The sequence below is a fragment of the Convolutriloba macropyga genome, unplaced genomic scaffold, assembly GCF_964194025.1.
Source record: "Convolutriloba macropyga unplaced genomic scaffold, txConMacr16.3 SCAFFOLD_1912, whole genome shotgun sequence".
Classification (NCBI taxonomy): domain Eukaryota; kingdom Metazoa; phylum Xenacoelomorpha; order Acoela; family Convolutidae; genus Convolutriloba; species Convolutriloba macropyga.
Window position 1 is genome coordinate 1 of NW_027451923.1, and position 25993 is coordinate 25993.

The 25993-nt window shown below is 33.4% G+C and overlaps 1 protein-coding gene across 1 annotated transcript in view; it reads right to left on the reverse strand.

The window, feature by feature from the left end:
• Positions 1 to 2444: 2444 nt before the first annotated feature.
• LOC142357052 (uncharacterized) overlaps positions 2445 to 25993 on the reverse strand; it is a gene marked incomplete at both ends in the record, with an annotated part of 33703 nt that continues 10154 nt past the window's right edge. The window contains 6 exons of the mRNA XM_075408769.1: positions 2445 to 2525; positions 7206 to 7274; positions 8013 to 8184; positions 10020 to 10286; positions 13524 to 13671; positions 20220 to 20382. Of these exons, the coding sequence (XP_075264884.1) occupies positions 2445 to 2525; positions 7206 to 7274; positions 8013 to 8184; positions 10020 to 10286; positions 13524 to 13671; positions 20220 to 20382 (900 nt within the window). The remainder of the gene's footprint in view (positions 2526 to 7205; positions 7275 to 8012; positions 8185 to 10019; positions 10287 to 13523; positions 13672 to 20219; positions 20383 to 25993) is intronic.

Below are 25993 nucleotides of genomic sequence, written 5' to 3' on the forward strand. Positions count from 1 at the left end.
AATCATTGTCCAATAGTAAGTAATAGTTGTATTACTATTTCTTAGATGACGAGAAGATACGATTAAAGTTCTTGGAAAGAGGGAGGACATAATTTGTTGCGTTTCCATTTCTCAAAGTAACAAAAATTCCAATATAGTAAAAAGACATAAATTGTAAGGTTTTGTTGAGAAAAGCAACAATACGACGCAACTCATTAACTTTTGTAACATTGGTCACTTCTCGACGCCTTTTCATACTTAACGTCAGTTTTTTCTAACCGCTAAAGATCAGTACGTTTATCGTGGACAACAGTAACGAAAGTATATGAAAGTACGAGCGTGTAGGTTTTAAAATTCCAAAAGTCTGCTGGCTGTGACGGAATTTAAAATGCCTTTATAAAGAGGCAGAAGTTAACTCCAATAAATTTTGGGCATTCTCAAACTTCCCGGGTCGAGGAATTTGTCAAAATTTATGTAAGAAATACGCTGACAACCGCTGAAAAAAATATTTTCGGTGGGTAAATCTTACACATTAATCCGCTTAATCTGCTGATTTTTCAGCACTTTCTTACATTATTTCAGCACTTTTCAGCACATTAAGCGGATAATTATGTAAGATCTAACTGCTGAAAATATATTTTTTCAGCGGCTGTCAGTGCATTTCTTACATAATTTTCAGGACTTATGTTACAGAATATCAGCACTTATCTTATGCATTTTCAACGGTTTCCTTGCAGAAGTTGAAATTTTTGAGTTGTTCTTCCTACTGTAAATTCAGAAGGAGCAAGTGCGCAAGACTAAAAAGCATTGCACTAGGGAAGTTCAACTTAAAAACAGTTGGAAAGCTGCCGAAAGACTTAAGATTTTTGTCAAACTTTAAGATAAAGCAGTTATTGCAGCTGAGGTATAACAACAAATTACTTGATTGAATGAAACCAGGTAGCTTAAGTGCAATTATCTTCCTTCCGTTACATATGATGAAAGTGTGACGCTTTTCACTCGGTCTGTTTTTCAAAAAAAGAATTTTCATTTTTAAAAAACCACGAAAAATTTTGATTGATTAGTGGCTCTTCATAAGTGCAAAAGTTGAAGAAGCCTACATGCTGACTACGTTATAAACAACAGTGAGCAAAAAAGTTTCACGTAAAATTATGCAAGAAAAGCGCTGAATCCGCTGAATTTAAAATTTCCATAAGTTCTGAAATTATGTAAGAAAAGTGCTGAATCGAAAGCTGATTTGATGCAAGAGACGCGCTGAAATGTGCTTAAACATTTTTTTCAGCGGATTCAGCAGCTTTTTATCGATTTTCAGCGCAATCAGCACAAACCTTACATAATTTCAGCACATTTAGAGGATTTCTTACAAAAATATCCGCTTACAGCTGCTGACCTCTCAACTCGGGTTGCAAGTGGCGAATTTTAGGCAAGGTTTTATTTCTATGCGTAAATCATTTCACAATTCTGCCTCTACGTCTTGAAAAACTGCGTTCGTTGTTCTCGAACAACTCCAGAAGCTCTCAAGTGGAGTCACGCAACCTAGGCTGATTTTTCTCCCATTTTCATGGTTTAATGTAACCAATATTGAGCAATTAGTTCTACGCATTTTTCTTCGATTAGTATTAAATTTTTCTTTCTCGAGTTTGTTAAGCTATTACCAATTTATGGAACCAATTTTATAATTGCCCAACATTGGAAATTGATTTTTCAAATTTGCGGCGACATGACAATTAATCCAATTCCATTTTACCCAATGCCATTTTACCCAAACTGTTGTTTTACCCAATGCCCTTTTACCTGATGCCAACTTACCAAAGCTCTTTGATTTTTTTGACAATTTTCCATTGTCCAGTTGTAATAGTTTCATATCAAACCTCACAATCCATTTACTTAAAAGGTCGACTAAATAGTCATTCAGGTAATTTTAACAATAGGGGAAAATGAAAAATGACATTGGGTAGAATGGCAGGTAGTCTTAGGCAAAAATGCGTTGGGCAAAATGGACACCAAAATTTAGTGAAGGTGGCAAACTTGCTAAATTTCTTTTTAATCCTCAGTTAGTTCTACAATGACTTTTTTGCAACCAACCATGAATTGTGTTTTTTCTCGCTTCGGTCTCGACGCCAAAATTTGCAAACTATAAACTTAGCTGCAGTCAACTAATTCTCTGCAGCTTTATGAAGGGATAAATTTCATTGAGAAAATCGTAAATTAAAAGTAAAATCGTCAGTACATTAATGAAGTTGATGTCTACTGGAAATCTCAGTAGCAATATCGTGAAAGTGCCATAATTTGCTGCTAAATGTTATTCTTGGACTATTTTTCTCCCGCAAACAAATGATGGACAAATTGTAGTATCTGTTAGTATAGCTGGCGTCTCGAAAGTATATTTCTGTTAGTCGGAAAGATGCGATCAAACTTAAGTGTATATATCGATTCTAAAAACTATGATACATTAGGAAACTTACGGATGTTGTTGTTGTAATCAGCATTGAAGTGTTGGAATCAGCTTGATTTTGTGTTGTCAGCTTTTCGGTAAATTCGTCAGGCTGCAAAAACCGTAATTCGCTTATTTTCTTAACCATTTTGTTTATTTTTTCTCATCAATTTATTATCAAATTTGTTGATTTGTTTCTTTGTTGGTAAAAGAAAAAAGCTCATAACCACATAAACGAGAAACCAAGCAACTAAGATCTCGATGAAATAAATAATTGCTAAACCTCTTCAAGTGACTTATTTTGTTCTATCCGTATTCAAGGAGTTCGCTCAAACTCCGCTCCAAAAAGGGGCAAGAGTTGATCTGAGGGAGAAGAGTTTGATCCGAATAGGTGGGTGAGTTGACAAAAATGCAAGAATTGAGCCGAACTTGAGTGGAATAAAAAATCATGTAAAAATTGGAACGTGGCTGGAAAAGAAAATGTAAGCAAGGAATGTATGAAAGGAAGAATATATAACATTGTTCAAAATTTAAGAGTTTTCAATTTTGCATACAATAGGGTAGGTTTCTAGACTCCAAAAGATAGTTTTTAGGCTCTAAAACATAGGCCTCTAGGCTTTATGAGAGCCTTCTACGCTTCTATGCTCAACGAATCCAACCAGACTCACGTAAGGCTGACTTTTTCACCTATTTTCGTGGATATTTGTAACCAATATTGAGCACTTAGTTCTACACAACTTTCTTCGATTAGTATTAGAATTTGTTTCTCAAGTTTTTTAAGCAATTACGAATTTAGGGAACCAATTTTATAATTGCTTAAGATAGGAAATTGATTTTTCATTTAAAAAAATTTGCGGCGACCTTAACATTAATAAGATTCCATTTTATCAAACGCCTTTTTAACCAAATTGCCGTTTCACCCGATGCCATTTTGACTAATGCCAACTTACCCATAGCTTTTTGATTTTGTCGTCCAATTATCAAATGTTCGTTTGTGATAGTTTCATATCAAGTCCCACGGGCTTTTTAATTTTATAGCCATTTATAAACCCATGTTCGATTGTAATAGTTTCATATCAAACCTCACGGGCAAATTACTTAAATAATCGACTAAACAGTTGTTCAGGTAATTTAAGCAATAGGGTAAATAAAGTTTCTAATGGGTAAAATGGCAGGTTATGGTAATAGCATCAGTTAAAAGGCATAAGGCAAAATTGAATCGGGTAATTATCCAGACACCAGAACTTAATGAAGGTGGCATACTTGCTAAATGTCTTATTAAACCCCAATTAGTTCAACAATGGACTTTTATGCAACTTGCCACGAATTGTGCTTTCTCGTGCTTCGGTCTTGTTGTCAAGATATGCAAATTAGAAATTTAGCAGTAGGCAACTAGATCTGTGCAGCCTTATGAACTGGAAAGTTCCATTGAGAAAAAATTGTCAGTAGGTTGTTGAATTTGATGTTTAGTGGAAATCTCAGTAGCAATATTGCGAAAGTGCCATAATTTGCTGCTAAATGTTTGTCGCGGAATTTTTCTCTCCCGTATACAAATGGTGGACAAAGTGTAGTACAATTATTAGTATAGCTGTCGTCTCAATATTATATTTTTGTTAGTCGGAGCATTGAAAGCTAATTTAGTTGTATAAAAATACTCTACAAACTAAGTTACTCAAAGCTCTTTGTGTTTTTGGTCACTTATCCAATGCTCTTTTGTGATAGTTTCATTACAACTCCCACGGACCGTTTAACTATATAACCATTTATACACTCATGTTCGATTGTGATAGTTTCAAATTTTACGGGCTATTTACTTAAATTGATGACAAAGTAGTTGTTCAGTTAATTTGAACAACAGGGTAAATGAAAGTTGGCATTAGGTAAAATGGCAGGTTAGGTATAATGACATTAAGTTTGAGAGCCTTTGGAGGAGTTGGGCAATTTCTTCTGACCCCAAAATTTAGTGGCGTGGCAAAACTCCTAATTGTCTTCTTAATCCGCAATTATTACAACAATGGATAATTATGCAAAAAAGCAAGAATTGTGGTTTTGGTCGCTTCGGTCAATATGTGAAATTAGAAACTTAATCTTAGGCAACTAATTCTTTGCAGGATCTTTGGAACAATTCTTTGAGAAAAAAGAGATATCAATGAATTATTGAAGTTGATGTTCAGTGGAAATTCCAGTCGCATTATCCTTAAAATTTCAATAATTTCCTGCTAAAAATTTTTCGCGAAATATTTTTCTCCCGCAGAAAATTGATGAAAAAATTGCAGTACATTTCTTAGTTTAGCTGGCGTTTCAAAAAGACATTTGTTTTAATTAGAAAAAATTGATCAATTTTAGGTTTACAAATAAACTCTACAAATTAAGGAAAGTTAAGAACTTTTGGATGTTGTTGTTTGAATCAGGATTGAAGCTTGATCTTGTCTAGTCAGCTCTTCTGTAACTCTCTCAGTCTAAAAAAACAATATATCGATTAAATTTTCTAATCAATTTTCTGTCACATTTGTTGATTTTTTCTGCTTTTCGTAATGAAAAATGCTCATTTGGTTTTGAAGCAAAAACCGTATACACACAAATGTAAACCAAGCAACCAAGATCTTGGCGAAGTAATTCATTGCTAAACCTATTTATAAGTCTTTTTTTGTTCTATCCCTATTCGAGGTGTTCGCTCAAATTCCGTTCATAAAAGTGCAAAAGATGACATTATTGTACAGATTTTCACAGAAAGAAATGATTATATAATTTATTATATTCAAAATGTAGGAGTGACCGATTTTGCATAGGATAGGGTTTCTAGGCTCTTTAAGATAGGCTTCTAGGTATTACAATATAAGCTTCTAGGCTTTATAAGATAGGTGTTTAGGCTCTATTGCATTTTTGAAGCCTCGGCGGCTAATAATTAGCACTTTTTGGTCGAATTTCGCTCATTTCCGGATTATCTGTTCCACTCTTTTCTTGCATTTTTCCGCTCGTTTTTTTCGATTAGGAATACATTCTTCAAACAGCAATATATTATTGCTTTATGGTTTTGCTTGAAACATCTTGTATGATCTAAATCAGCACCTTACTACAGTTCTTTAAGCACAAGGACAAATCTTAGAAAAAATCTTATAACTTTGACCGTTTCCTTGCTAATAATCTCATCAAGACCTTAACAATGTGTTCAACAATATCTCTAACAAAGTACTCGGCTTAGGGATTGGACTAACTGTTCCCACTTTTCTATTCTTGCCACTCTTGCCCTACAAAGAATGTCGAGAAAACAAAGCGGGAAAAGACATTTTTATCTCAAAATCAGGATTTTCTTGTTTTTCGGGCGCTTACAAGTTATTTCGACAATATGTTAGGTAACTGTTGTAAGCGCAACAAGAGCTGATTAAGACATTACAAGGTGTTCATCGGTTTTTTGAAGTAGCCACTCGTTTTTGCTGGTTGTTTTACGCAATAACCGTGCAGTAACAGTTATTCAAGTCAGTTTTCCTTCCCCTACAAGAGAGTGTTGTTCTGTAGTCGATAGATTTTTCGTGGACCATCAAATCGTACACTGATTTGTCAGAATCTTTTGTTCTCGTTTTGAGGTTATTCTGCTGAGGTCTTGAGAACCAATTGAAGCTGGGGAGGGGATGGGGAAAAGTAAACATTTCAAACTAGCGCCACTATACCGCAGTCTAGACCAGATAGTTATCTTGCAAGATCCTGCCAGAATCTTTCAAAAACCGCCTATCTTGCAAGATCTGGCAGAAAAATGGTTATCTTGCAAGACCTGTTAGAAAATGGTTATCTTGCAAGATCTGCCAGAAAAATGTTATCTTGCAAGATTCTTGCAAGTTCGTTCCGGTCGAGCTGTCCTCTTATTGGCTCTCATTCATGCAACACATTTCATTTTGACCAGAAATTTACTTAAGAATCAGTTGCGTGTTTTCCAAGAAAAACAATTACTTTAAATAGATTTTAAATATGGAAATATGACTTATCTGGAGAAAACAAATTAAAATCTGCCTTTGAGAACTGTTAACACAAAATAAATTACTTTTAGAAACTATTTTCCTACAACTTTATCAAGATTTACAAAACTACACATCTAGATTACCTTTTCTGATGAAAAAAATATGTGCTATTTTTTTGCATCTTAAACAGCTTCCCTTCATTTAATTCAGCCCCTTACGCTTAAATTTTCTTTCGAATGCCTAAAAAATGTGATTATTTACGGCTTGCCTTTTTTGAGCTTCGAAGGATTTTAGAGGAGCTTTCGCGCAAATCTCTTGCTGTCAGAATTACTCGCATTAATCAATTCATCTTGTAGAATCTTGTGCAAAAGTGAATATATTAGAAGATTCTGGTAGAAAAATGGTTATCTTGCAAGTTTCTGGCAGAATGAATGGTTATCTTGCAAGATTCTGGCAGAATCTGCCAGAATCTGCCAGAATCTTGCAAGATAACCATTCGAAATCGACTGGGGTACGCAGGCAAAGTAGGCCAGTTGGTCCAGTTTACTTCATCAATTCCTTATAAAGGTATCTCAATACATGTAAAGAGGGCGTTACTTTGTAGGATATGGCGACTAAGGAACGATCACACTTACTGGTAATGATACAATGTAACTTGCAAGAAAAATAGAATTACCAGAATTACCAACAGGCTGATGGTTACCAGAAGAAAAATCCAGGTTAGTCTTTATTAAAATAGCTGGCGTTTCTAATACTTTTTTGCTCACACTGTTCGACAATATGTGAGCCTTGGCTTGGCGTATTTGAGAAGATTAATAGATTAAACTAAGAAAACTTACAGAAATCGTTGTTGGAATCAGCACTGGAGCTCGATTTTGCGTTGTCAGCTTTGCTGTAATTTCGGCAGGCTAAAAAACAATAAACCAGTTTGAATTGCTTTAAATCGGTTTACATCGGTCCAAAAAAACTTTTTTGCATATCAACTTTTTATCACATTTGATACTTTGTTCTATTTTTTATATGCTCAAATTAGTTTGAATCAATAAACTTATACCCATAATTGTAAACTATGAAACTAAGATCTTGCTGAAGTAATCAATTGCTTCAAGAGACTTATCTTGTTCTATACGTTCTTTTTGCAGCATTGGAATAATTATTCAAAATTTTGCTTGCAGGAATCTTGTAAGATATGAATAATTCTCTTTCTAGGATTGTTTAAACACCGGGATGACTCTTAAGATCAATCTTATAAGTTTTAACACATCAAAGCGTTTCCTTACCAATGATCTCACCAAGACCTAAATAAGGAACTTAATTAACTCTTCTTTGGGATTAGACTACCCTTTCCCGTCGTTCTGTTCTAGCCACTGTTGCTCTCTCAAGAGTGGCGAGAAAACAGTCCTGGAAAAGATTTTCTATTCTCAAAACAGAGTTTCGCCACCATTTAAAGTTTTTTTGCAGTAATGAGAGGGCGCTAACAAGTTATTTCATCTATATGTTATATGCAACTATTGTAAGCGCAACAAAAAGTTGTTTAAAACATTATCACATGGTGTTTATCGATCTTTCGAAGTTATTCAATAACTTGTTTTGTCTAACTTTTTTGCGCAATAACCGTGCGGTAATACTTATTAAAAATTGCTTGCCTCTCCCCTACAAGGGAGCATTGTTCTGTAGTGGGTGGAGCTGTCGTGAACCATCACATCATACACTGATTTGTCCGAATCTTTTGTTCTCATTTTGAGGTAATCCCGATATTTCTCTGCATTCAGGCTCGCAACCACTAACTTCCCACTCCCATCTCTGTGTGTTATCACGCCTTCAGTTCCAAATGGAAATGTTTAATGAAAATTCAGTTAATTTCAATTTCGTTCGCCTCCAGTTAGAATTGTTTAGTTTTGTGTCGTTTTCATTTTGCCGACAGCATTGACGTTATTCGAAAACTAGCTCTGGCGCATTATTAATCTAGAGTAATGTGTAAATGGTACCTCCAGGAAACGATGATGAGGACTTAAGAGATTTGTATAAAAATCTTAACATTTTGATTTTTAAAAGAAAAGACAATTTTTACTTAGATCTCTTAAGTCTTCACCCTCTGTGCCACATACGAATTATTATCGAAGACTTGCACAAACATCAGCTGAATCAGCTGCTTTTTCTCTTCGGCTCAGGTCCTGCGTAACAAAAGAATTTACTGACTTATAAATCAAATTATGCAAAATGACGTAAGTTGGGTGGCGAGAAAATAATCATTTCGAGCTAGCGTCACTACACAAATAGAATGGACAATTTGGCTGATTTTACATCTTTAATTTCAAAAAATCTTATACATGTAAAATGGGCGTTAAAGTGTTGGATATGACGACAAAGGAACACTTGTACTAATTGGTAACTATACGATGGCTTTTTTATAACAAAATCCGTGAGTCAGGCAATTTTTAATAAAGGTAAGGTTAATATATATAGGAAGGAAGGAACTCGGTGCATTTACATCAGCTCTCAGTGTTAACACGATACTCCTTGCCATGTCATTCAAGATCTTGATAATAACTCTCGCAAAATTTGAATTATCTTATCAAGATAAAATATTATCTTATCTTATAAATATCTTATCAAGAAATGTCAGGAAATTTTCTCAACGTAACGTGATAAGATTTTGATAATTTTTGACACTTTTTTGTACGCAACCTGTAGTGAAGTGGTGGAACCGGGAATCCAGACAAAAATTAGCCAAGACCACAAAATCCACACAAAACGTTACTGATGAATTGTAGTAGCGGGAATTAGCGCGACGCAACACGTTTATGGCTCGACTTGGTAACGATATGCAATCATGACTCAACAATGCGACGATTCGATGTAACGCAAAATTGACGCAAAATAACGCGATTAGGATCAGACAAAAAACATAGTCATGACTCAATAATGACTTCTAGTAGTCAGAGGAAATCCGTTGTATTAAATGAAAAACCATCAGACTTTGTCCAATAAGTCCACAACAAAACTCTAGAAGTTCTATGTAGGGAGCTTTGAATCAAAACAATCTAGATTACAGAGCCGCAACACAAACCATAAGCAGAAGTACAAAATAATAACCACTCAAATGATTGAGTTGAAATTTTTGGATCATTAAACGACGTAGCAGAGCAAAAGAATGAATTCTGCTTAGCAAAACTTTTTCGAAGCAGAAGTTTGTTTTTTGGGGTAATTTGATTCATTTCAATTTTATAAATAACACCTTAATTTTTTTTTAAACTGGAAAAAAGCAGCTCATATGTCGGTTAATAAAGTAACGATAGCAGAATTTTCCAGCATTCTTAATAATTCTTGAGAATTCCTGATTTTCTTGCTAATTCTTGATAATTTTTACTTAATCTTATAATTTCTTGCTATAACTTGGGTGCTATCGAATTTTCAATACTTGATTTATCTTGCCAAGTCATGGTTAATCTTTCTTGAAATACTTGCAAAGATCTTGTTTCTTGACAGCCATGCAAAGAACGCTTCAGATTAACGTTTCGCACAAAATTTTTCTACAGTTTTTATGTTACTAAAACTGATGTTTGAATATAGAATGCATGTTTCAAATGCTGGTTAGAAAAGAGCTTTGCGGAGATAATAAATATAGGTAATTAATGTTAAATTAAACACTTCCTTGTAAACAGCGACCATCGTGACCTCCAGACTGGTCGCAATTTTCCCGAACCACAGGTCCTCCGATTAGATTAGGTTGATCAGTAACAGACGGAACATCATGGAGACAGAAAATTTCATTGAAAACAGCTGAACTGCATTTTGAATCTACTGTTACAGAATGTTTGATGTGGTAGATTTCCTTGTCTCCGGGGTACTCGTAGCTGACAAGCTGGCCTTTATCGTTATTTGAACAGATCGGCATCACATCTTCGATGTCTTGGATTCTGAGTTTTGTAGTTGTGTTTCCTTCTTGTTTTATATCTCTCATGAGATACTGTACTTACTAATTACTAATTACAGATCACTACGGAGGTACCTAATTTTTCATAAATGCAATTTAACAGAGTTTGACTTTTTCTTACACTAATTAAATTGACACATAAACGCGACTACCTGCAATTCACAGCAAGATTTTAATGGAAAACAAGACAAATGTTTGCAACCAAACAAATAACTGCAGCGAAGCAAAAACAAAAGCTCAAAACATGCTAGCATGATTTTGCACTCAGTCTATTGGAGACTCTAAAAGGAAAACTATTCTTGAATGTAGCAACATTCGGTACATTCATTATAATTCGAATAAAATGACAGCGAAAAGGCCCTGCGCTTTTCCTCTTATTATTTGTATATTCGGCATATTGGTATGTATCGTTGGTATATTTGGTTATTCAACGCAGTAAAGAACCGATATACTCAATTTTTATATATGGCAAATCGTCTGTTTGCTTAATTTCAAATCCCAAAAAATCAAAGCATAGCCTCGTTGAATAGTTGTATCCAGTGTATCCAAAGCTAATGGACTGATCCGTTATCAAAATACTTTGGGTGTTAAATGATTTGCTTTCATTGGGTAACCAAGAATACTCCACGTTTTCAATGCTTCGCAATTTCGGCGAAAAATATCCCGATATGGACAGTGGTCTTAATGAGAGAACAAAATAACTGTCTTTTGAGTATTCTTGGTTACCCAATGAAAGCAAATCACTTTATAGCCAAAGTATTTTAAGCCAACTTGTTTTTTCAGCGTACAAGTTAATTCAGAAATAAATAAATGCTGGTTTCTAAGTATTAAACAGGCTGTATATCAAGTGATGTCTTTTCCGAAATTATTACAAGTATAAACACAGTTGACTTAATTATTTCTACTCTTTCCGTTCTCACGCTTTCTCCACTTTTTTGCGTTCCATAACTTCATAACAGAATATGTAGTTCACTGAGTACCACAACTTCTGTAATTTACTTCCACATGCAACTCAACTGTGTTGCTAACCATACATTACACAGCAAGGGCAGACTTGTATTTTATTTGACTGCCTTTGCCCTCGTGGAATTCGCTTCCGTTAAATTTCAGAACTCAGGCTACATCTTTAGTACTCTGAATTTGACAAAAACGGCAAAAAAAAATTCGCAAAAAATATTCATTTTTTGCGGAGTTGCGTTGCGTCCAAAAGCTGTTTTGGTAACTATATTCAATTGCTCAATTCTGCAATCTCGCAATCTCGCACAAAATTAAAATACACATAATGGGTTACTATATTTTTTGTTTTGGTTTTGCAACTAACCATGCACCTAGTTGCACTTAATTTGAATGGGATCAAATGGTCGCTAACACTGCTTATGAAATCTGAATTAAAACTTTGAGAAATTCAAAATTTTAAACTGAGGAGTTTTCTGCTAAAATGTTTAAACTTTTGATGGCCCTGTTGAGCAACATCGTTTGTTTTAGCATGTGCTATGAAGACTGAGGAGTGCCGTTTTCTAATTGACATGCGAAGACTAGGATCAGTTGCTCTGGTTATTTGGCCACGAGTTCGCGTGACGGCTGCAATGGGTATCTCCCATCTTTTCTGCTCCTCTAACTTGGATAGTTACCGGATGGTACGTTTTTGAGTTTAGTTTACTGACTGTATACACACTATCGTGCACTTACCAATTTGTTACCAGATATTCAATTAATTTTAAGCATTCTTTCTTCACGTTTGCTGAATGACCCGGGACGAGGTTTCACCCTTAATCCACCCCTAATTAGCTGGGATTAGATTGTACTGCAAATTCATCTCCTATTTATCGGGGAAAAGAGTGTAAGAGTGTAACTTTAAAAATTACACTGTATTTACACTCTTTTCTCCACTTTTTTTACACTCTTTGCAAAGAGTGTAATTTAGAGTGGACTGATAAAAATTACACTCTTAAAGAATTACCATTAAAGTGAAGCGTTAAATTGTTGTAGCAGTTGACGTAATGGGTAATGCAAAAAATGAAAGTAACATGTTGGACATTGTGATGGTCGGGGGATCGATGAATTGCTTCGCTTGAATCATTGAAAATGATGAATTACATTGAAAACAATTTATAAGACTGAAATAAAAATAAATCTAATCTTATATTTCTATCATTAATACCCAAGCAGCCTCACCATTTAAAAATGGATAAACAGATCTTTTCCTAGTTCTATAGAAACAACATGATTTTTTATCAGCTAAGGGCTATTTAAAATAGAACACACATATTTGGAACCTCTATCACCAGAGTCGAGAAAAATTATTTAGGAAATGCGCTTAATTGCACTGCACATTTCTTAAAATCGGCTGAAATGCGCTGACTTTTCTAAATTCCAGCCCAAAAATCTTTCATAAAAATACATTGAAATGTGCTGAAATGCGCTGAGTTTTCAAAGTTCCAGCCAAAAAACCTTACATAAAAATACACTGAAATGTGCTGAAATGCGCTGACTTTTCAAAATTCCAGCCCAAAAACCTTACCTAAAAATACACTGAAATGTGCTCAAATGCGCCGAAACTTTGCAAAAAACGTGCTGAAAACCTCTGAATGTTCAAAATAATAGCTCTCACTGAGAATCGAACCCTGACTTCCGGTGTCTTTGCCTTCATTCATTACACTGCGTCATTGATTTTTGAAATTCCTACCATTCAATATGATATTATAATAATAGACAGTTTAGGAAGAAATGTGCTTAAATTATGTAAGAAATGCGCTGAAAGTTCAGCGCATTGCATACATATTTTTGTTGCATTTTAGCTCTTTTCAGCGCAATTTTTAAGAAAAAGTTAATCTTCAACATAAGAGCAATTTAAACGGTTTGAAAATGAGGAATCAGCGTCAAAAAGCTTTTAAATCCCCTGAATGAATTTAAGAAATGAGCTGAAACTTGAAAACACTTTTTTAAGTTTCAGCGCATTTCAGGGTAATATCATGTAAGATTTTTGTGCTGGAAATTTGAAAAGTGAGCGCGTTTCAGCCCGTTTCAGCGCATTTTAGCGCATTCAACTCATTTCCTACATAATTTAAGCATATTCAGCGCACTCCTTTCAAAATAATGCGCTGAAACGGCGCTGACTTCTAGACCAGTGCAGTACCTGGATTGGTTCAAGCATATTTTGTACCTGAAAAAATTTTGTCTCTTATGAAAGATGGAGACACAAGTCTGTTGCTGTACGCACTGTTTGGAATGTACAATAGCGATTTCAATGGGCCGAATCGGATTACCATAGTCCCAGACCCAACTTTTTTGAGACTCACACCAGGGTTCGTTTGTTAAACTATTGCAGTTGCTGGAAAATTGAACCAATGTACGCTCTTTTATCCCAGCTGAAATAATAGCCCATTAAAACTTTTGACGTTTTTATCAGAAAAGCCATTACGTCAATTTAATCGATCGTTTTCTTCTAAATGCGATTCGAAGAAAAAAATATTTTAATAATAAAATTTGCAAAGGAAACACATCATCGTCCACATCAACATCATAATATTGAAACTTTGACATAAATAAAATTAATCTCTTTCTCTTTTGATTGGGAGAAAACCATAAACCATACATTAACAGAAAACATTTGTTCCAATATAAATATTAGAAACTTGGTACAAGAAAAACAAAAGGACTTGGTTTTCAGAAAACCAGTAAGTTCCTAAGTAATGAATACTTGTCAGATTTCCCGTCAATGAGGTGAGTGCGACAATTTATTTTCTCGCAATTCGTTAAAATTCATAAAACGTCCCAACGCAACTCATATAAAGTTACTGCTTATCAATTAAAATTTTGTAATCTTGTTGGTTACAGTGGTCGAGACCAGATATTTAACTTGCAAGATTTTGCAAACGTAATGGCTAACCTGTGAGAACTTGCAAGTCGAAAGGTTAACTTCTAAGAAATTGCAGGTCTGGTGGCTAACTTTTAGGTTTCTTTTGAGTTCGTTCGGGTTGAGCTCAACTCTAATTGGTTATCACAAATTAAAATTCTAGCATTTACAGTAGAATGCGAGTGGCAAATAATTGCTCAGTTGATACAATGTTGATACGTGATCTGATTGCTTTTCGTTATTTACAATTAATGGCTAAAAATTCGGCCACAATGAAAACCATTGGTGACAGATTGCATTTTATTGAATGTTCTGTAAACATATTCCATTCTGACTGATTAATGTCTCGTCTTCATAAATAGTCATTGTCCTCAAAGTAAATAAATTAAACTCCGTTCATTTTACATCACCTTTGTAGACTTTATGGTTTCACTTCACACTTCAAACAGAGTGTATTTTTTTACTTAAACATCTGTTTTATTCAAAAAGACAACAGAGTGCATTACACGTATCATATGATGATCATTTGCAAATTTTCTAAAAATAGAGCTATAAAATACACATTTGCAAGAAACAGTTGATTATACCAGATCAATTTCCTGATGCTTTTTTTATTCTGATGATGCCCACAACATATGAATATTCAAATCTTTCCTGATGTTTCAATGGTTTTTTTCTTTTTTTTTCCTACATTATAGGCAGAATGGTGATCATTGCCTATGAATTTGCAAGTTCTTGCAAGACGAACATCCACAAGACAAGAGGGTATCTTGTAAACGCCTTTTAAGTTGAGTGCTTAACTTTAAGAATTTGTAAATCGAATGTTTAACTTGTAAGGTCATGTAAATGGAATGATTAACTTCGAAGCACTTGCAAATTTTTGGAAGAAATATTTGCAAGACGACGCATCATCGTGTAAGAACCTACAAAAAACTTACAAGTTCTTGGAACGCGATCCGGGTAACGTGACCAAAGAGATGAACATAATACAACTCCGTGGTTTACGCTAATCTTATAAAAACTGCTCTAAAGTTTCTTGTGCCTTAATCTAAATTTTTTAAAAAGAAATGATATTGTGAATATCATTGCTAATATTTGTTCTCATTATTTTCCTGCCGTTCTTAGAACACTTTACCATTTAATGCACAACAATCTTTGCAATCTTTGCTACTATGATCTACAAGAATTTGATCTTCAACTTTTAGCATTAATTTATTTGCGTGCATGTTAATTGACAGGTGAAGAATTGTAGGAAACAGATGACGTTGTGCTCAAGCGTTCGAAGATGTTTGAATGAATGAGTCGTCTCGTTCAAAATAATGTTGAACGTTGTGAAAATTGTCAACTTCAAAATCACCGTACCAGTTCTACTAGAATTGTTAAGTTTTTGTGGCAGACGTTTAACTTTTTGGCAGTTCACAGCATTTCATTTTTAATTTTGTATGAAATGCTCAAATTGGGTGCCATATCAGATTGCTGCAAACTATTTCACTGAGTGGAGGTGACAAACGATTTTTTATCTCACTATCGCTCTCAAAAACAAGTGATATAATTATCTTTATTATCTTCAGTTTGTTCACAGTTTATTCAAAAATTAATCTGGAAATACCTTAACCTTTCTTTAAAAACCTCACTTTGATAAGGACGAGCACAAGAATATTTTAGTTTGAACTCACTAAGTTTGGGGAAGTTCAAAGGAATCCGAGTAAAAATGCTAAGAAATTTATGCTAAGAACAATAGCAAGTTTGTTATGTGAGATCGAAAAACTGGATCACATTGTCTCTCATTGTTCGGGATGTTTATCCGAACTGATCTGTTTGAATCTCAATATCTGACAAGAAGACAAAAAAGTCCAAATTAGTCAGCAAGTATTTTGTGGGATCTTTTTATAGTAAAACAACAACATTAAAACCGCTTGTGTTTAAATCAACAAAAATGGATTATCTCTAGGAACAAATTTAAAAACAACTGGTATAAAAACAACAACAATTTGCGAAACATAAGATAGTAATAGGAAAATGAACGTTGGAAAAATTAAAAAAAGTCTCATAAAGTCTCATTGTCACAGTCCCTGTGGCAATGTACAAGTGTTTATCACTTTCTCCTACATCACGCTCTTCAAGATACCCTAACACATCAACTCAAAGTAGCAGTTGTTGTTAATTTTTATAGAAAATACTTCCAAAAAATAACAAAAAATCATCTTTTTTAATGATAGATGACACGAGTACCAGTTAAAAATTCTGTTTGTACTATGAGCAGCCAACACGATATGAACAAAAATTGCGTACACTTTTTCAACACAAATTGTTAGTTTTTCAATTTAAGATTTTTTTCCTGAACCTGCTAAATTTCAACAAAACACGCGTTAAATGTACATACGGATATAGCAAATGAAGGAATACTTAAAGAGTAAATGTATTTTTAACATTTCTCAATTTTTGTGCCACCTCATTTTGCCACCCGAGTAAACTGCGGATGCTTATCTTGTAAGATCTTGTAAGATTCTGTCAGATTCTTACAAGAGAATGCATCGTCTTACAAGATTTTCTGACAGAATATTACAAGATAAGCATTCGTCTTACAAGATTCTTAAAAGATAGGCATTTGTCTTCTAAGATTCTTACAAGATAACAGTTCGTCTCACAATTCTTGCAAGGCACGAGCAAAAACAATCGACATATAAAAAGCAGTGCATGTTTGGTTTTTGATAGTGTTAAGCTTGAAAAACATAAAATGCACATTTTTTGACAAATATATCGAAACGCAGTAACAACATATAAGACAGACTATTGTTTAATTTTGTTTGTCCGCATTGAGTGTCATAAAAATACATGTATATTAAAACTATCAAGTAACCATTTTGTTCCAAACGGCATAATCAATATAATATGAAAAAAAAATTATAAAGAATTACTTTCAAAACTCACAATTTTCTGGCATCATACCAAAAGTAAATATTAAAATAAGGAACAGGAATTGAAAATTGAGTTTGCTATCTTGATTATCAATTTTCAAATAAATAACTGCAAAAAATTACAAGAATTAAAAATATAAAAAACTAAAAAATGTAAAATATAAAAAATTTCAACCATTAAATTGGTTTCTCGAGGGCTTTAACATCATTTTTCGTATCTCTGCTCATTGTTCCGATTCCTCTTGAGGGGGAAGGAACTATATACTCAAATGGGTTTTTTTTTGTTCAGTCAGTTTTGGCCGATCGATATATTCATCGTAGAGAGTTGAGACTGGTATCATTCGAAAGAGTGTCAAGCGTAGAATATGGAATTAAAAAGACTTTTTAAGTTTCATTTTTTTCAAGGAGTTATCGGGGTTTAAATTTTGAGAAAATAGAGTGAATTCTGGTGAGATTTTCTTCAAATTTTCCCGAATTCCTGACTAAAACTTTGCCAATTTTGCTGAAAGTTGTTAATTTTTTCAGGTGATGTATATTTTTTTTCGTAAAGACAAAAAATTTTTGGAGGCTATTTTTATTAATTTTTTGTCAAAAATTTTGGCTAAAGTTTTCAAAATTAAGACTTTTTCATTAAAAACAGCACAAAATAGGTTTCTTTAGTCCAGGTTGATTAGAATTACAGGAAGCACAGACCCAAAAACCAATAACAACATCTTTTTGGACTCAAAATGGGGGCTTTTATCTACTTCAATTTCTGTTGAGAGTGCTCTGTAATTAAAACTTTTTTGTAACATTTTTTCTAAAATTTTGTAAAATTTTTAGAAAAAATTTTACAAATTTTTGTAAAATTTTTTCGTTGATTATCAAAAACGCAGCACCTATTTTAAAGTTTTTAACTAACAAAATATCAATATCTAGACTATTCAAATGATTAAATGTTCCTAATGGACAAACAACATTAGCATGGCTAGTTTTGTACCAATCTTGGACTGGTAAAATCCAAAAATAATTCGCATTATATTCAGTCGGTCTTTTTTAAAAAAATCGATGGTTTCTACATTATCAAATAACAGATTATTTCAAACCAAAACTCACTAATGAAAAGTCCAAGTTGATACCTACATAGTTCCACATTGTTGTATCAAGCGGCTACTTGAAAGCTTATGGTCGTTTTGTCTTTTAAAAGTATTTGATTTTCAAATAAATAATGACTTATTGAACTTTGCCTCTATTTTTCTCTTAATGCGGTCAACCTGTAGCTTATTGTCAGCAATGAAAGAACGCTATTCTTTAAAATCAAATTCTATATTGCGTTTTACGCCTTAAGTTATGGTTTTCTGGCTTTGATATTACTAGATTTCACATTTTTTTAAAAAAAATTTTGTAGGTATTTACACATTTTTCACGTTTTCTAGTTTTGTCACATTATCACGTTACTGACAGGTCGTATATCACATTATTGGCTTTCAAAATAAGGCAGAATTGATAATATTTGAATCCTTGAATATATAGATTACGCTTTTAACGGCTTCGGAGCTACTTTCTCGCAGATTTTATTTGAATTCTTTAAATTTTGTCTTTAACTGTCCTTTTTATGTTTTATTAGTCGTATGAAATTTCCGGAACAGTGACCCAATTTCATTGGATTTTCATGGAAAAATAGATGATCTGATATTCTGATATTAGTAGATAGCTGATGGCTTTCATGACTCTGAAAACAATTGTTTTATAAATTTAAAAAAAAACACTTTGTAACTTTGCAATTTTGCTGCTTTTATTGTCTGTTTGCTATCTAGTCTCGTTGACTACAAGCCAAGTATGACATTATTGTTGTCAAAGGAAGGTATAAGAGGGTTTGGTGTCACACAGTTTAAAGTTTTTAAAGAATTCGTTGATCTTACTGGCTTCGACACGGAAAAAATGTAAATTAATTTTTGATTTTTGTCATGTTTGACGTTCTTTTTGTGGACGTAAGACATTTTCTGGATAATTTCAATTCTCATGGGTTTTCTCTAGAAGAAAAACTAAACCTTTTTTTAATTATTTCTATCTGTAATTAATGGCGTTCATCTCTTTGGAAATATTTTTTTCAAAAAAAATTAAGTGTTACATATTTTGCATTTTTTTATCTACTTGTTACCTAGCTCCGTTAATGAGAGGTTACATAAAACATAATCGATGCTTGCAAAAATTGCAATCAAACATATTTTCATGGCCATAGTATGGCTTTACGGTTTCAAAAACGTTTTCTGCCAAGTTTCAATTGATTTTTTGATTGTTGTCTATTTGTTGTCTATTTGTTGTTCTTTTTGTAACCGCATAAAAAAATTAATACCGGCAACCCTTATTTCTTTCAATAGAAGCACTGGTAATTGTACACCAATGGGATATTTTAGATGATTTCTAATGGTTTTCATTGCTTTGAAATTAATTGTTTTAAAAAAAAATGAGCGAATTTTACAATTTTACTGTTTTTGTTCTTTATCGTCTAATTGTTACCAAGCTTTTTTTTTGATTAGTCTCATATCTTTTCTGGTGAATTTAAATTCAATTTGTTTAATATCAGTTTTATCTGACGCTATTTTGACTTTGTTATTAAGTTTTGTTTTTTAAACGGACATAAAGTTTTTGGTGTAATTAATGTTTGTTGTCGTTGTTTGATTTTGTTGTTCGTCTTAACTCGCTTTCTTAATATTGGCATATCTCAGCAATCTAGTGCACCATCATTCACTCCACCACTGAGTTATTTGCTTTGAAGGCTATCTTTTCGTTCATACGCCACTTTTTTGGGTTTTTCTATGTTCCTCATTCGGTAGACAATCATGCCGAAATTGTGGATGGGCGGGGTCGGAACCTTTTGTGCAGTTGCACCTTACCGAGTCGCATTGTTTTATATAGATGGGCGTATTTATATTCTCGAGGGCTTTTAACATCATTTTTTGTATCTCTGCGCATTTTATATAGATGGGTCAAATCATATAGAAATACAATATCATAAAAATCTTGTCAAATCAATTAAGATATTTAAGAAAAACTGATACGCCAGAGCTTTCATATTGTTTCATTGTCACTGCAGATGAATGTTTTTTCATAAATCTCTTTTTATAATTTTTTTAAATAAATTTTTCAATAATATTCCTACCGTTTTGGAGGCATGTTCCTGAAGTAATGAAGGTTCGATTCCCAATTGCTGTCCCGAGACAGGCAAACTTATTATTAGGCCGGCTCTCTTGTGTGTACATCCGCACCAAGAATTTGTCTTCTCGATTCAGCTGACCAACTTCTCCCTTTGGTGTTCCGTGGTCCTATAATAATTAGCATAAATGGAAAACAATAAACTCAGTAACAACAATATATCTCAATTAACTTGTATGTATATCTCAAAAAGGAAGGTTTCCCTCTCTTAGCGGCAATAATTGGAATTATATCTCTTCAAAAATATAACTATGACACTATAATCCCAGATTAATGTGATCATTCCGCAACAAATGATAAATAGAGTCGCTTGTAACCTAAATACGAATCAAAGAAAGAGACGAATGTGACCCTCGTTTGTGGAAGAAATAATCAAAAGATTAACAGTTGGACTTTTTCGCTGCTCTCTTTATTAAAAATAATTTTCCGCTAGATCAGTTGCTAAAATTTCTGCTGCTGAAAACTCCACAACTGATTCCCTCTTATCTGAAATTATGTGATGTTTGCATTATTTAGAATTAAGTTTAAAACGCTGATATAACGCCAACTTTATCTGATTTATGAGGTTCGAAAATTAGTCATAAGTAATAGTTTTAAATAGTTTGACGAATATAAAAAAATTGTGTCAATCTGTTCTTGTTTTTGAAGTAAGCAATTTGAATGTCAAAAGTAAAAGAAAGTAACTTTTATCGGGACGGTTTTTGATACACGAAAAGAAACAAATAAACGTGTTTTAATTAGAACCATCAAATATTGCGACCGTTTTAGCGTTATTTCTCTAAGTGTAAGATCTCCAGAACTAGGAAGTTTCTTTGCGAACGATTATCTTGCAAGATTTCTGCAGAACGAATGGTTATCTTGCAAGATTCCTGCAAAGCAAATAGTTACTCTATAGGATTTCTGTAAACCGAATAATTATCTTGTAAGATTTCGGCAAAACGAAAAGTTCTCTTAACAGATTCCTGTAATACGAATTGTTATCTTCCAAAAATCTTTTAATACGGATTACTATCTTGCAAAATTCTTGCAAAACGAATGGTTAACAATCCAGATTCTGGCAAAACGAATGGTTATCATAAAATATGCTTGCAAAACGAATCATTATCTTGCAAAACTCTTGTAAAACCAAAATTTATCTTTCGGTTTATTACTTTCTCCTAAATCACGCTCTTCAAGATACCCTAACACATCAACTCAAAGTAGCAGTTGTTGTTGACTTTTATAGAAAATACTACCAAAAATGACAAAAAATCATCTTTTTTAACGATAGGTGAAACAAGTAACAGTTAAAAATTCTGTTTGGATTATAAGCAGCCAACAAGTTATGAACAAAAATTGCGTACACTTTTTCAACGCAAATTGTTAGTTTTTTGAATTTAAGGTTTTTTTCCTGAACCTGCTAAATTTCAACGAAACACGCGTTAAATGTACATACGGATATAGCAAATGAAGGAATACTGAAAAAGTAAATGTATTTGTCAAATTTCGGAATTTTTTTGCCACCTCATTTTGCCACCCGAGCAAACTGGGGATGCTTATCTTGTAAGATTCTGTCAGAATCTTACAAGATAAGCATTCGTCTTACAATATTCTTACAAGATAGGCATTTACCTTCTAAGCGTTAATTCTCTAAGTGTAAGGTCTCCAGAACTAGGAAGTTTCTTTGCGAACGATTATCTTGCAAGATTCCTGCAAAGCAAATAGTTACTCTATAGGATATCTGCAAAAGGAATCATTATCTTGTAAGATTTCGGCAAAACGAAAAGTTCTCTTAACAGATTCCTGTAATACGAATGGTTATCTTCCAAAAATCTTGTAATACGGATTACTATCTTGCAAAATTCTTGGAAAACGAATGATTATCATTCGAGATTCTGACAAAACGAATTGTTATCTTGCAAAACCCTTGCAAAACCAAAAGTTCTCTTGAAAGATTCCTGCAAAACGAATGGTTATCTTCCCAGATTGTTGCAAAACGCAAAGTTGTCTTCCACAATCTTGCAAAACGAATGATTATCTTGCAAAATATTTGCAAAACGAATGATTATCTAGCAAGAATCCTCTAAACTGAATGGATATTTTATAGGATTCTTCAAAAACTAATATTAATTTTTCAACGATGTATCGGTCAAAAAAATATTCAACAGTGCTCAGTTGCACAATTTTCAAACCAATCCAATCATTATGAGTTCGGTTTACAAATTAACAGAACTGCAATTAGCGTTGAATTTCTGCGTTGAATTAAGTAATTAAAATACGACAAAAAAAATTTTAAAAATATAATACAAGTGATTGAGAGAGTTTTTGTTGGAGTCTTGGAGTCAACGATAATTATAAACAAAGAAAAGAACAAGTTCCTGGTAATTTCTTGTTTTATTTGCTCTCTAGAGCTAACTACATGAAACTAGTTTTTTGTACAAAACAAATAAAATTCAAAAATTGCAGTTTGTACTATACTAGAATAACATCAAAGCATAAAACAAGTTCGTGCTTTTAAAACGCTACCTTTTTAGAAAAATTTTCTGAGCTTCTTTGGCGCAAAAAGTCGGAAAAAAATGGCTGTCGGAAATCTAAGGGGAAAAGAGAACCTGTGGACGATGTTAGCAACTTAATAGATTTCATACAAACATCACTCTACTCCATTACGTAGCGCACATTCTGCACTTGTAGATTTACATAAGGCCTTCGACACTTTTGACAGAAAAATACTACTTCAAAATGTGCTTTAAAATATATGGGTTATGGGGTCCTGTAAATACAATTTTTACAATCCTATTTGAAAAAAGAAAACTGTTCTAAGAATTCAGACATAAGAAGTCGCAAATGTCAGAGGTTGAAATCGAGGTAACACAGGGGTCTTTATTCAACCTACTTCTCTTCATTGTTTACATAAATTGTCCGAAAACAAAAAACTCGTTCTCAAACATCATTTCCAAAGCCGATAATACTTCAATTTGCACTAAATGCTTGTCATAAATTTTTATGTCAAACACAAAATTGGTTAAAATCGAATGAATTTACATTAAACTAGGACAAAAGAAAGACCATAACTGTAATAATTAGGAGCAACAGAAATGATGTCTTTACAATGAACCGAAAATCAAAGTTGTTTATATTACTTTTGGTCAACGACACAAAAATTTAGATTTTAGAGAACTCTTGAGACGCGTTGAAAAAATTGGTAGAAATTTGTGGACTTTTCTATAAATTGAGGAAAATTGAAAAATTTCACTTCACAAACAGTAGATCAAAATATACAACACTTATGTTAAACCATTGGTACAATACGCGATTCTAAACTATGGCACTGCCATTATAGCTACGATGCAGCGAATCAAAACAAAAATTATTGGAAAACTGAGAATAAAATTTTCATACAAAAGTTTGACTCATCGAAAAGAAATTTTAAAAAAATTCCGCTCAGGAGCTTCACATATACGAAGTTTTCAATTGCATCCACTAAAAGCATAAGAGGTGAAAATTGTGTCACGAACAAAAATTACTTGATTAAACAGTATGAAGTATCGGATCTTTTCCGTTTGTGCCCTCCAGCTTAGTGGGAGCTTATTATTTGCACCCCCAGACGCACGTGCGATACTTTTAAATGATGGTTCGCTATGTAATGTCAAGTGTTCAGTAATTGAGGGGCAAATAACGTACTGGGGGGGCAAACGGAAAAGATGCGAACTCTCAAGACTGTGCTCAAGCGAAAAACGAGTAAAAGTTATTCCCCTTATTTCATTCTTTTCCGAGAACAGACTATTTAACAAAATTCGCGAACTCTCGATCGTTTTTGTCTAACGGGGGTCTGATTTTTTAATAAGAGTAAAAATTTTGAGAGGACCCCAGTTGAACAAATTGGCCCACGAACAGCGGGAAAAATATTTTTTTGCTGAATGACCAACTCACTAGATTAATTTATGGCTTAGATTAGAAACTTTTTTAATCAAAAATTCTTGCCAATTTGAAATCGTTTTTAAATCTGACCTTCCTTGTTTTTCACATTCAGTTCAGTTTCGAGCTCTCTGGTGCTCCGCTTTTATAGGATTGGATAAAGAGCGTGAGAACTTTATTTTTTTATGTAAAAACACCTTTTGAACTTAAAATAATTTTCTGCTCCCTCATAAAAAGCGCATATCTATGAAATCAAACTGTGGTAACTGTGGTATCAAAAGTCCATACTCGACCCATAAACAGATCGACTATAACTTTAATGCAGCACCGTTTATTCATAGTGAATATTGAGCCCCCAATACCGAGATCTCAAAGTTATTTCATAAGTCAAGGTCTAGGCTAGAGTAAACTTGTTATGCTACAACCACCTGTCTACGTGGCATAATTTTAAAAACAAATTTGAATAATAAGTGTGAAAACCGACGGAGAGTGCTGTTGGAGTCATTTTTAATGTTGTATGAGGTCTGGTCGAAATCTTTTAGTCTGAAAAAAATAAAGACATGGGTTGTTATGCAGAAGATTTAATGACAAATCTCTACCTCAAAAGTAGACCTAGAAAATTAAATTAGATAATCATATAATACAAATCTTTAGAACAAAATTAGTATTACTGGTTTACTACTGGTTTACTAAAAACAAGTAGCATTCTATTTATTATCTTTGAGGTTGCAAATTAAACCTCAATAGGAGCTAACAGGATAGTTGCAATCAGTCGCACAGCAAAATTTATCGGTACCCCATATCTTTTCACCCCTCTGTCATTTTACACCGAAAGTTAGTAGTCAAGCATGTTTTCGCATAATTAAGTGGATAAATTAATTCCGTGTTTTTTGTAATAATTTAATATCAATTCCATGGGCTGCTAAGGCATGGCCAAATGATCATTTTACTAAGTTAATATTGCCAATTATAAAAATGGATTCCAGAGGAGGTGAAATGACAGATGGGCGAATTGGAAGATGACTTAAATTGTGGAGGGTTGAAAAATTGGAGTAGAGTTATAGGGGGTCGAAAATGGGTGAAAAGTGGGACACCAATTATGCGACATGGTAAATTGAATGAAGTTTCTATCGGAGCTTTGGACCCAGAATTTATCCCTTGTAGTACGTCACAAATCAATCAAGCTAAATTTAAAATTAGCAATCGTTCCAGAGTACCATTGGTTTACATTTCGCCAAAAAAATGATAATCTGCAGCTTATAAAGCTGGCAACTTATAAAGCTATATTGCAATCAGTGTAATTACCACTGGACACATATAGTTGATTGAGTCAAAATAAAAGACAACCGAATTGCAAAATTTTCAATCTGAACATTCTTTTCCACATTCCCAGAACAAAAACTACCTAGGCAACTAAAAAATATAAATTTCATGAACAAAAGTAAAAGCAAAAGCTGAAAGACGTTTGAGCTGACAAAATGCAATAGAATTAACCAAAGATACCAATAAATGGATGGCAATGATGAAGAAGTTAAAACAAAAATGAGGACGAAGTCAACCCCATCAAAGTCAAACCCATCAAAGTCAACCCCACCGGAAAAATTAATTTACTTTTTAACATAAAGAACACATTTAGTTCTGAGCAAGCTCCACAGCTTGATGCAACAGAGAAGATCCAGACTGTTTATGAATCCGTCGAAATCAGTGATAGCTAAAACAAAGAAATCCACGATTTCGGAGTGCCACGTTCATAAGAGTACTGAAATCTGAATACCTTGTCACAATAAAAAAATAAGAGCAAAAAATACAGGGCTCAAAAACAATCAA